Consider the following 12,454-nt stretch of genomic DNA (forward strand, 5'->3'; position numbering starts at 1 on the left):
TTGCTCTGTATTAATCATGCCTGTAACCCCACCCCCCCACACACCAGAGTTTCATCTTGTTTTGCCACCTAGTTGTCAGATGACTCCAATGAAGATCAAGATGCCCTGACCTGTTTGTTGTGACTGACACCTCTTGGAAGTAACAAGCCCCTGTAGTTGACACCTCTTGGAAGTAACAAGCTTCCATTGTTAAGCTAAAGGAAACATTCTGGTAGTTTGGGGAGTATATAAGCAGCCTTCTGTGAGATGCCCTGGGGGCTGCATCTTGAGATCCCAAACTGCAGTCCTGGCACATCAGTATTTTATCACTCAATAAACTCTTCTGAGTGTCTCATTGACTGTAGTGGACCCCATAACAAAACAACCGAAGAATACAAATGACTCGTGCCCTGGTGGCTACAGAGAAACATTTAAATACCCACGCCAGAAAACTGAAAGTCAAGAGACCCTGGCATTTCTGCCAGGAGTGTCAGTGTGCCCCTTGCCTGGCAGGAAAGTTACATACATGCTCAATCAGGTGAGAACTGCAAGTCAGAAGTCACATGTTTCCTGGAGGTACCACCAGTTAGAGAACAGCAGAATACTAGGGTGGACTAGGGTGGACCATCCTCTTCCCTAACCTTTCAGTTTGCTAAAGAGGAAACAGAGGCACTTTCCAGTCACGGGAGAGAGAGAGAGAGAGAGAGAGAAAGAGAGAGAGAGAGGAGAGAGAGAGAGAGAGAGAGAGAGAGAGAGAGAGAGAGACCTAAGATCAGGCACGGAATTTGGAACAAACGTGTTAGGAGCAGAGCTTGGGAACCTGTGTGTCTTGTCACCTACTTCCTTCTCTGAGCTGGGAGAAGAGAGAGCCAGGGCTAACGGAAGGCAGCACTTCCTCAATCTGCAAGTGATAAGGAAGCACAATGGCTGTCTTTTTTTTTATTTCTGTAGTATTTATCTTTTACATGTTTTCCTCTGAAAGGTTATGTTGAAATATTGTCTGCAATGGTGAGCACAGACCTGCTAAGGAAACAGCAAACCACTCACATAATGGTAGATGCGAATGTAAATAGCCTTGAGTGTAAATAGCTGGAATGTGTGTTGGGGAAATTGAAGTGGGCCACGATGATTTTCATTTGTCTTTATCCACATCACATTTGTCTCCCTGAGCAGTCTTGCCCACTGGCTGGGTCTATTTCCTAGTCTAAGCAATGAAGGTCTTATCCATTGATCACCAAGTCCCTTTCCCTGCCTCTCTCCTGCTCCATAAATACTCCATTTCAACTTAAAGCAGAACTCCAGTGTGACTGTGAGAGGAGAGGTTGAAAATGTGGATGTGCATTTCATTCAGTGATATTTAAAATCTAGACACTCATGAATGCCAATTTGCGCCAGGCACATTAGCATTTCCTTTGCCACAGTAAGAAAAGATCCCTACTCAGAAGTAAAAGATCCCTAACTTTAGGAAACTACAACACTGCCAGGTGCTGATGGCTCATGTCTAATCATAGCTACTTGGGAGGCCGAGACCAAGAGGATTGAGGTGTGAGGACAACCCAGGCAGAAGTCTTTGAGACTCCATCTGAAAGGAAGAAAGAAGGAAGGAAGGAACAAAGGAAAGAATGAAGGAACAAAAGAAGGACAAATGAGCCCGTCAAAAGCTAGGCTGAGGATGTGGCTCAAGCTAGCAAACAAGCCAAACAATCTTGAAACCCTGAATTCAAACTCCAGTACTGCAAAACAAAACAGACCAGACCAAACCCCAGACCAAAACCAAACAACAGCAACGACCAAAAGCAACCAACAAACAACCCCTCTTCCCCCAAACCCCCAAACAACAACAAAACACAGAGTGACCTTAGGCAAGTGTTTTTGCATCTTTGTTATTTCAACTGAGTTATTGAGAAGACAAGTGAAGTAAGGCCTTGAAAAACACTCTGGAGGTGTAGCTCAGTAGTAGAGAGCTTGTTTAGTATGCACAAGTCTAATCCCCAGCACCAAGAAACAGAAAGAAAAAGGAAAGGCAAAGAAAGGAAGGGGGGGGGGGTTGGGGAGGAAGAAAAGAAAACAAAAGCGCATAATAGAGCACGTGATCAGAGCATGTAGATGCTCTAAAGTTGCCTCTGGGGCTCCCTCTCATGTGACTGTTTTCCTTCCCGGAGCCAACTGCATGCATCTCAGTTATTTACTTATTGGCTCTCTAGTGCTGTCACATGCAGAAGCCCTGAGGGTCAAGAGAGCGTCATTTATGACTGGATAAACCAGACAGAGCCCAGGTGGCACATACTTATGGGGGGGGGTGTGGAGCAGCCATAAGTATTACAGGAAGACACATGTCATCACTCCTTCCTTTTATTGCATCTGTGCTCCTGGGTAATGGGGTCAGAACTCATCCTCCCTCCTTCACTCCACCTACCATTTCTCTTACCTCCTAGTCTCAAGCCTGTGTCCTGGGAACCCAGCTCCCTGCTCCCCGTGTAAAATCCAGGCACGCTGGCATCTTTAGAATCACCGCTGGACTCTAGCTGGGCCAGTGGACTATGCCTGTCCTGCCTGCAGCTGGCCCGTGACTGGGAGTGTCCCCTCCTCCCCATGGCTATTTGCTTATCACGTGTGACAGGTGTGGAGAAGGAAGGGGCTGAGCAGAGGTATGTGTGTGTGTGGACTTGGAACATGTTGCGGGCTCAGAGAATCTTCGTGACTGTACACAGGACACTTAGGGGCAGCAGAGTTTTCTGAACAGTTTTTTTTTTTTTTTTTTTTTTTGCCAGTCCTGGGCCTTGGACTCAGGGCCTGAGCACTGTCCCTGGCTTCTTCCCGCTCAAGGCTAGCACTCTGCCACTTGAGCCACAGCGCCGCTTCTGGCCGTTTTCTGTATATGTGGTGCTGGGGAATCGAACCTAGGGCCTCGTGTATCCGAGGCTGGCACTCTTGCCGCTAGGCTATATCCCCAGCCCTCTGAACAGTTTTAGTCACAGGCAACCCAGCCTCCCCTTCTTCTCCAGGGACCTGGGAGGTCCCGATGGTTGGGAGAGAGGAGTATCAGGGAGGGTCTGGAAGTCCTGCCTCTAACACCTGGATGCCACATCTGGTGCATCAATCCCCTCGATCCCATCACTGTTGTGGGGGGCGTCAGAGGGAAAGGGTGACAGGAACAAGAGCTGGCTGATCATGCCAGGTTTCAGCTGGAAGATAGCCTGGGAAGTTGTGGACAAAGTTGCTGGCCAAGATGGCATTGGCCAGGCTACCCTGTGTTAGCATTTCCTTAGCCTCAGGTCCTCAGCTCCTCCCACTAGCCTCCAGATCCACCCATACCTAATGAGCCACTCCAACTCACTACCTACCTACTTCCCCTTTACCCCCAGAGAGAGAAGCTGCCACCTAGATATGGTGCAGACACCATGTAGCTCCCTCTCCCGTGGGAACTATGGCCCCACTAATAAACCTCCTTATGAACCTTCTTCTCCTGTCTGTGATTATCTCCGCATGGTCCTCTGGGATGGCCTTTCACCCTGAGCTCTCCGAACAGCCCTTTATAGGTCTCCCGAGTCCCGGTCCCCCACTTAGCAAAAGAAAACATAAAGGGTGGGTGGGTGGGTGGGGAGGGGTAGGGTCCGTGTTGCAGGGGACTGGCTCTGGAGTGATGAAAGCCAGGACCCCTTTCCCTTCTCATGAGAAGCGATGTCTGCGGATTGTTTGCGGGTGGGAAGGAGGCCCCTCAGTCTGTGGGAGCAGCCTAGGATTCTGGGGTGTGATCTGAGGTGAACTTCCCCTCCGCCTCCGTCTCGGTGATGGAGGACCTGGCTTCCTCTTTCCCTTGGAGGTCGCGGTCCCACAGGAGCTTCCTGCAGCGGGCCAGGCGGCGGTGGGCGGAGGAGCGGATCTCCCCGCTGCGCAGGCCGTAGATGACAGGGTTGGCCATGGAGTTGACGAGGCACAGCATGCAGCAGAAGGCGAAGGCCTCCTTGTCCTGGCGGCTCAGCGGGGTGAGCACGCTGTAAACCATGAGGATCAAGGAGGGCAACCAGCAGAGGAGCAGCACAGCCAGCACCAGCCCCAGGGTCTTCGCCAACCTCACATCCAGCCTCATCCGGGCCGCCCCTGGCACCTGCCTTTCTTGGTGCCCTGCCAAGCTGGCTGTGTGCTGGTGGGCTTTCCAGAGGACGCGCCCATAGGTGTAGATAATGCTGGCGAAGAGGAGGCTGATGAACACAAGCCAGCCCACAAGGTAGTCGTTGGGGATGAGTGGGAAAAGCTGGGAGCAGGGCTTGGGGCAGCAAGTCCACCCCATGAGAGGCAGGTAGGAGATGAAGGCCGAGAGGGCCCACATGACGCCCAAGGCCCCCCATGCCCTGCCCCGGGTGAGGAGCGTTTTGTAGGCGGGCGGGTAGAGCAGACAGAGGTAGCGGTCAGCGGCGGTCAGCAGCAGGCTGCCCACCGAGGCCGTGAAGGCCAAGGTCACGCTGCCGATCTTGAGCAGGAACCCGCTTATGCTGTCCTTGCCGTGGAAGACGTGGAAAACGACAAAGTTGTAGGCGAAGACCAGGCTGGCCAGCAAGTCGGCGGTGGCCAAGCTGCCGATGAAGAGGTAGGAGGGCTTCCCTCGGAGGCGGCGGGAGGACGCGATGAGGTAGAGCACCGCCGCGTTCTCCAGGGCGCTCAGCAGGCCCAGAAGCAGGCACATCACCCCGACTGCCGTCGCCTGCGAACTGCTGAGGATCATGTAATCCTCCGTGGGGTTGAACTCCAAGCCCCCCTCCGAGCTGTTGACCGACCTCAGCCCCCGGCATGCCTCCATGGGCTGGGCCCCAGGGGCTTGGCTGCATGCACACAAGGACAAGAGGCTCTGTCCGTTGGAGCGGGAATGGACAGACGCCTGACTATGGACACGAATCCGATGTTTACCTGTGCAGATAGGTCACCTGTGGGAAAAACAATTTATTTTAGCTGATTTGTTTTTGTGCCAGTCCTAGGGCTTGAACTCGGGTCCCTAGGGCACCGTCCCTTAGCTTGTTTCAGTCAAAGGTGGCACTCTATGACTTTTTGGCTTTTGCGTGTTTCCTTGGAGATGAAAGTCTCACAGGCCTTTTTTTCCCTGCTCTGGCTGGCTTTGAACTATGAGCCTCAGATCTCAGCCTCCTCGGGAGCTAGGATTACAGGTCTGAGTTACCAGTTGCGGGCTGAAAAAAAAAATCAATTTATATTGTATCGTCTTGGGTTTTTGCCTGTTTTTCAAGTTGGGGGCCAGGTCTATGGGAATGCAGCCAGCTTTTCTTTTCTGGTTTTTTGTTTTTTGTTTTTTGTTTTTTTTTGGACAGGCTCTTGATAGGTAGCTCAGGCTAGCCTTGAACTTGTGATCTTCCTGCCTAGTCTCAGGATGGTTGGTATTATAGGCATGAACTATAATACTTAGCTAAACCTGTAAGCTTTCCAGCATTGTACTTACCCAACAACTAATCTTAAGATGTGCTTTTAAAAGTCAGAGAGGTCTGAGAACGTGGCTTAGTGGTAGAGTGCTTGCCTTGCATGTATAAAGCCCTGGGTTCGATTCCTTAGTACCACATAAACACAAAAAGCCAGGAGTGGCGCTGTGGCTCAAGTAGTAGAGTGCTAGCCTTGCGCAAAAGAAGCTCAAGGACAGAGCTCAGGCCCTAAGTCGAAGCCCCAAGACTGGCAAAAAAAAAAAAGTCAGAGAAATGCCCAAGAAACAAAAACCAAGAGAAAACCAAAACCAAGAGAAAAGGGAGTCTGGTTTATTTGATTGTTGTTGTTGTTTTTTAATGAAGTAATGAGGATTAAATTTAGGGCAAGCAGGTGAGCCATGCCTCAGTCCTTTTGCCTTTTAGTTTATTTTTCAAGCAGAGTTTCCCGGTTTTGCTGGGGCAGGCCTTGGACCTGGCTCCTCTGAGAAGAGAGGAGATTGTAGAGGAGATTACAAGTGTGTGCTGCTATGCCTCTAGAATTCAATAGGCTGAGGCAGGAGGATTGCAAGTTCAAGATCAGCCTGGGCTACATCACAAGACACTATCTAAAAAAATGAAAGAAAGAGGGCTGGGAATATGGCCTAGTGGCAAGAGTGCTTGCCTTGTATACATGAAGCCCTGGGTTTGATTCCTTAGCACCACATATATAGAAAAAGCCAGAGGGGGGCTGTGGCTCAAGTGGTAGAGTGCTAGCCTTGAGCAAAAAGAAGCCAGGGACAGTGCTCAGGCCCTGAGTGTAAGCCCCAGGATTGGCAGAGAGAGAGAGAGAGAGAGAGAGAGAGAGAGAGAGAGAGAGAGAGAGAGAGAGAGAGAGAGAGCATGAATAAAAGCTAAAAGCACTGAGCATGAAAGAGAAATGCTCTATTATCTTTGCAGGGATGATCTCACTCCAAGGCAGACACCGAACTTGAAGTCTCTCTTGCACTAGATAGATAAGAGAATGGCTGCCGCCTTGTGGTGTGTTTCTGGGGCTGGCCCCCAGGCCCAGGAGTGGCCTGCTCGCTGACAGCAGGTCTGACCTTGGTCTTCTGTGTCCCAGCCACCCAGCTCCCAGAGCCTCTAACAATCCCAAAAGTTCTGCCTTCTGCCTTTGCCACTCCATCTTCTCTCCTGCAGTACCAAGGTTTCAAGTCAGAGGCTCACACTTGTTTGGCTGGTTCTCTATGACTTGAGCCATGCTGACAGCCCAGCTTTTGCTGGTTATTTTAGGGATGGAGTCTCCAGGACTTTTTTGCACAGGTTGGCCTCAAACTACAATCTTCCAGATCTCCATGTCTTCAATAGTCAGGATTACAAGTTTGAGTCACTGATGCTTGGTTCCCCTTCCTTCCTGACCTTCCTTTGGGCTCTTCTGCCCAGCAAAGCCTCTCACAAGCCCCAAGTTACCAGCAAACCCCCCATCCCTACTCTCCATGCGGGGTTACTACTAACGAGCCCCATCCCAGTCCTCCCCTCCCCCCATCAGCAGTCACCATCACCACAATTGTGTACAAATGAAATCCTACAAAACACCGTTCTGTCATGACCTCATTGCATCTGCACAGATCTCTGACAGAAGAATTATGGTTACATCTGGGGGTTTCGTACAGTGTAGCCTGCAGGCTCTGAGGAGCAGAAGGAAAACCTGTGTTCACACCTGATTTCATCAGGTCAGCACGGGGCAGGCAGAGCAGGGGTGAGCTCACGGGTCAGGGACTGTACCAGGGAAGCAGAAAAGGGACAGTTCCCTGAGAGCCTGCCCCGTCCCGAGATGTGAGTAGGGCCTGAAGGGGACCAGCCCAGCCCCAACCCTAGCCACCCATGAGTGACAGCCAGTTTCTCAGTTCTGGCAGCCACCACAGCTGCCTCTAGGAGCTTCTTCCCCTGAGCCCTTTCTGCTCCCAACAAGGATCCCCCAGAGACTGATGTCCCCCACCGTGGGAGTAGAGGAGGGGTGCAGTGGGTGACAGTTCTGTCATCTGTGCCTGACACAAGGGCAGGGCTGCCCTCCAACATGCGCTTACTATGCAAAGTGGGTAAGGGCAGGAAATGCAGATGTGGGAGCCCACAGCATGGGGTGAGCGGGGTGACAGAGAAACCGGGTCCCTGCCGGTCCACAGAGAGCAGTGGCCATTGGAATTGGAGCATTAGGCTTTTAGAAGAGCCAAGGTGAGGCCAGGGCTTGATGCCTACCTAGCATGGATGTGCGCGCACGCGCACGCACACACACACACACACACACACAGCTTCTGTGGCTTAGCGCTTGGTCTGTTCCCACCTCTGCCACTCTGATCATGTGACTTTGGGCAAGTCCCTCTGACTTTCTGTACCGGGCCCCTTCTCTTTCCGGAGGCCAATTGGGTGCAGGAATCCAGCAGAGCTTTTGAATCTTGGCTATGGTGCCCCCCCGCCCCCCTTTTTTGTACTCATTACTTGATTTATGAAATGTTAACCCCTCTTCACAATACCTTAAGAACATAGAATTCCAGAACCAGTTAAAAACAAAACCCTCCTTGGAGATAAAGGAACCATTGGACACCTCATCCAGGCCCTTGACAGGCCATGACAGTATGACAGGAAACTGTCTCTCTCTCCCTCCCTCAGTCCCTCCCTCTCACCCCTTTCCTCTCTGGGTAGATAGGATTACAGGCATGAGACACTGGACCCCCAGCTTCAAAAAAGTTTTGTTGTTCCACCCCTCCTCCATTTTTGTGTGTGCTGGTACTGGGCCTTGAACTTAGGGCCTTGCACTCTTGTTTGGCTTTGTCACTCAAGGCTGGTGGCTTCCCAATTGGGCCACAGCTCCAATTCTGGCTTTTTGCTGGTTAATTGGAGATAAGAGTTTCTTGGATTTGGGGGGTGGGAATATGGCCTAATGGTAAAGTGCTTGCTTCGTATACATGAAGCCCTGGGTTTGATTCCTCAGCACCACATACATAGGAAAAAGCCGGAAGTGGCTCCGTGGCTCAAGAGGCAGAATGCTAGCCTTGAGCAAAAAGAAGCCAGCCAGAGACAGTGCTCAGACCCTGGGTCCACGCCCCAGGACTGGCAACAAAAACAAAACAAACAAACAAGTGTTTCTCGGATTTGTCTGCCCAGGCCTGGTTTGAACTGTGATCCTCAGATCTCAGTGTCCTGAGTAGCCAGGATTATAGGCGTGGGCCACTGGCACCTGGCTGGGAGGCCTCTTTCTTTCTTTCTTTTTTCTTTTTTTTTTTTTGCCAGTCCTAGGGCTTGAACTCAGGGCCTGAGCACTGTCCCTGGCTCCTTTTTGCTCAAGGCTAGCACTCTACCACTTGAGTCACAGTGCCACTTCTGGCCTTTTCTATATATGTGGTGCTGAGGAATTGAACCCTTCATGTATACGAGGCGAGCACTCTTGCCACTAGGCCATATTCCCAGCCCCTGTGAGGCCTTTTCCAAAGTGCACATGAGGCCTGATGCCTGTGCGTCTCCCCAGGGGAAAGCGAGTCAGCACCTCCTGACACCAAGAGCAGCTGATGCACTTGAAAGCGTTCTGTGGTCGGATGCCCCAAACATCAGAAGAGAAGCAACCAGACCAGTGCCTCCCTACCCCGCCTCCCTCAGCCTCGCCCAGGCTGGGCTGGTGTGTCAGGCCTGCAGCCTGGTCCTGATTGTGGCTGAGTGGCTGAAAAGGGACCCGAGATCAGAACACTCTCAGAAGGAATCGTGCCAGGAGGAAGTAGAAGAAGAAGGGGAGGAAGAGGAGGTGAAGAAGGAGGAGGAGAAGGAGAAAAAGGAGGAGGAGGAGGAGGAGGAGGAGAAGGAGGAGGAGGAGGAGGAGGAGGAGGAGGAGGAGGAGGAGGAGGAGGAGGAGGAGGAGGAGATGGAGGAAGGGGTGGAAGAGGAGGAAGAGGAGAAGGAGGAGGGTGGCCCTTTGCCTGTAGTCACCGCACCTGCAGTGGAAAGCTGAGATTTGATGCGCTCATCAGGCCATTCCTGCAGCCATTTTAGTGTTTCTGTAACCCTTACCAAGAGTGGGGAGGCTGGAGATCTGGTCCCTGTGTGACTTTGGGACAGTCCTTTTTTCCCTCTGGGCTGCTCTTTTTTCATCTTCAAAGCCGATGGGTTAATAGGACAATTCCTAAGGATTTAATCCCCAGCAACCCTTACCCCTTACTCTCACCCCAAAAAGCCACCACCTCCAGGGAGGCTACTCTGCTCTCCCACCAGCTGGGTGAAACCGCAGAATCTTACTTCATGGTGGCTCTCTACCTTGTATTATTTGTGTCCATTCAGCACCTTGCCTCCAGACTGTGAGCATCTAAGCTTTGTCTGGGTGTGAAGTGCTCTTACACAGTGCTGGGCCCACAGTGGATTCTTGGTGGAGGCCTGTGGATGGGGGCCAGCTGAGCCAAGCAGCCCTGGAGTGATAAGAACCTGGCACGACAGACATGGCCTCCTCCTCCCCCCCTCCCCCTCCCCCTCCCCCCTCCCCCTCCCGCTCCTTCTCCTTCTCCCAGAGCAGCAGGCCACTCACTCTGCAGATGGGTGTGACTGGGAGGTAGGATGGTGCTGGGGGAGGAACTGAGGAGCTGTCTGCCAGGTCAGACTCAAGGGAGGTTTGTTGATGTAGAGCAAAGGCAGCAGCCCTCCCAGAAGAGAGACCAATACATTTCTCCTGCTGCCCCAATCAGATATTTAATACATTCCTCCTGGGGTCCCCAGCACTTGAGTGGGCAGGAAGCCTGGCACAAAGCTTTTAACTGCTTCCTGATTGCTTTATTGAATGAGCTAATAGACAAATGCCCACTAGGAAAACAAAACAAAACAGGCCTCTTTGATTTTGTTTGTTGGGACAAGGGTTCACAGTATAGCTCAGGCTGGTCTTGAACTCCCAAGTGTTCAGAGGGATTGGGGTATTTCTTTTCTCCTGGGCTGATAATGAGCTCAAAGTGAAATGCCCTGGGCTGAAGCCCCCGCAGTTCAAGGCTGGTTCCTGACTTCATGATTGCTCCTTGTAATAGGTTCTGACGTTTTGCTATTATTTTAATTCTGTTCATTTCCCCACCCCACTCCCAAGATTGAATCTAGGGCTTTAAATATGCTAGGCAAACACTCTACTACTTGAGAAATGTCCCCAGCCTTATCCTTTTGTTCTTTGTTGTTGAAACAGAGTCTTGCTAACTTTTGCCCAACCTTGGCCTGTAACTGGGGATCCTCCTGCCTCTGTCTGCCAAGTAGCTAAGGATATAGGCATATACTAACCGTGCTTGGCTGCTGTACTAATTTGTGTGCGTGTGCTGGTCTTGGGGCTTGAACTCAGGGCTTGGACACTGTCCTTTGAGCTTTTCTGCTCAAGGCTAGAGGTCTCCTGATTGAACCTCAGCTCCACTTCTAGCATTTTGGTGGTTAATAGGAGGTAAGAGTCTCAGACTTTCCTGCTAAGGTTGGCTTCAAATGGTGATCCTCAGATCTCAGCCTCCTAAATAAGTAGGATTATAGGCATGAGCCACAGGCTCCAGGCTTGTCCTAATTCCTAGTGTGGCCATCTCCCATATGCTTAGGAAATAATTCATAATTTAGAGAATTTAAGCATCATTAATAAGGTGTCTGTAATTCCCTCTTCAAGTGTCTATTGATTATGAAAGATGATCAGTCTCTAGGAGTCTGTCCCAAGGGAAGAAGGATTCTACCCCAGGCCTGGTCTATACCCACCCATCATACCATCAAGGATTTAGTGGTGTCACCACTTGTCTTTTGGAATCCCCTCTTTCCTTGGATCTTCTTCTGCCTCTATCTTTAACACCTTCATTCCTCTTCCCAGGTGGAGTTGAGCAAAATGATATCTAAGGTCTCTTTCACTGTAGCAAAACTGCAGGGCAATCATTTTGGAATGAAACTGAATTGGGATCAAGGTTCAGGTCTGTCATGAACATGCTGTATGGCCTGGAGCCAGTAACTCAAACTCTCTGAGCTCCAATATCTTCATCTGTGATTTAGAAAAATAATCACCTGTGTTCTGGATGTGCAGATTAAAAAAATATTAACATTAATTGAGTAAAGAGGAATCTAGGAAGTAGCTTTCAGCACCCTATCTCCTTGCCTGGGGAGATGAAAGCCTGGAATGCTACCATGAGATATTAGAGCAATAGAGAGGTTGAGTCTTCATTAAGGATGCCCACAAACACAAGGATATGGTTATCATCTGACATAACTGCAGTAGAAGAGTCTGCACTCTGTCTCAAGCACCAAAATGAACTATTTGGAAATGGAGACACATACTTCCAATACAGCAACAAGAAAAGACACCCTGACCTAGCCATTACCCAGTCTTCAGTAATTTAGAAGATATTCCCAGCTAAAAGGACATAGGAGGTTGAAACTCCTACCAAATTTCGAACTCAGCAGCAAAAATCCCAGGTCGTACCCGCCCTCCCACCAAATCACTAAACTTATGAATCAACGAGGCAATATGTCTCCCTCAAAAGCCAACTCCACAATAAAGGATTTATGTGATAATACAGAGGAAGAAAGCACAAAGAACAAGCTCAACAAAATGATTACAAGAATGGTTAATGAAATAAAAGAGCTATATTTAAACAGTTCAACAGTTCAAAGAGGATTCAAACAAACAAGAGAATATAAGCAAACAATTACAGTGGGAAAACAGTGGAATGAAATAAAGAAGGCAATAAAGGCTATGAAGAAGAGATGGATAAAGATATAGAAATTGGGGGGGGGAGAAGGGGGAAATCAAGTTGAAACTCTGGAAATGAAGAACTCAATTATCCAAAGGAAAATCTTTATTGAGCTGGGTGCTAGTGGCTCATGTCTATAATCCTAGCTACTCAGGAGGCTGAAAACTGAGGATCATATTTCAAAGCCAACCCAGGCAGGAGAGTCCTTGAGACTCTTATCTCCAATTAACCAGGAGAAAACTTGAAGTGGTGCTGTGGCTCAAGTGGTAGAGCTCTAGCTTTGAGCTGAAGAGCTCAGGCACAGTGCCCAAGCCCAGAGTTCAAGCCCCAGGACTGGCAAAAAAAAAAAAA

At 50.1% G+C, this 12,454-nt stretch overlaps 1 protein-coding gene across 1 annotated transcript; it reads right to left on the bottom strand.

Annotated features, from left to right (window-relative positions):
* Window positions 1-3,655: 3,655 nt before the first annotated feature.
* Cnr2 (cannabinoid receptor 2) lies at window positions 3,656-4,821 on the bottom strand. The gene has a single exon (XM_048349848.1). It carries the CDS (start codon window positions 4,775-4,777, stop codon window positions 3,716-3,718), a length of 1,062 nt encoding a protein of 353 aa, XP_048205805.1. The 5' UTR covers window positions 4,778-4,821; the 3' UTR covers window positions 3,656-3,715.
* Window positions 4,822-12,454: the final 7,633 nt, after the last annotated feature.

This window comes from Perognathus longimembris, chromosome 7 (assembly GCF_023159225.1).
Source record: "Perognathus longimembris pacificus isolate PPM17 chromosome 7, ASM2315922v1, whole genome shotgun sequence".
Lineage (NCBI taxonomy): Eukaryota > Metazoa > Chordata > Mammalia > Rodentia > Heteromyidae > Perognathus > Perognathus longimembris.

Coding starts and splice junctions, on each gene's coding strand:
- Cnr2 (XM_048349848.1), bottom strand. CDS start 4,777: ATGGAGGCATGCCGGGGGCTGAGGTCGGTCAACAGCTCGGAGGGGGGC.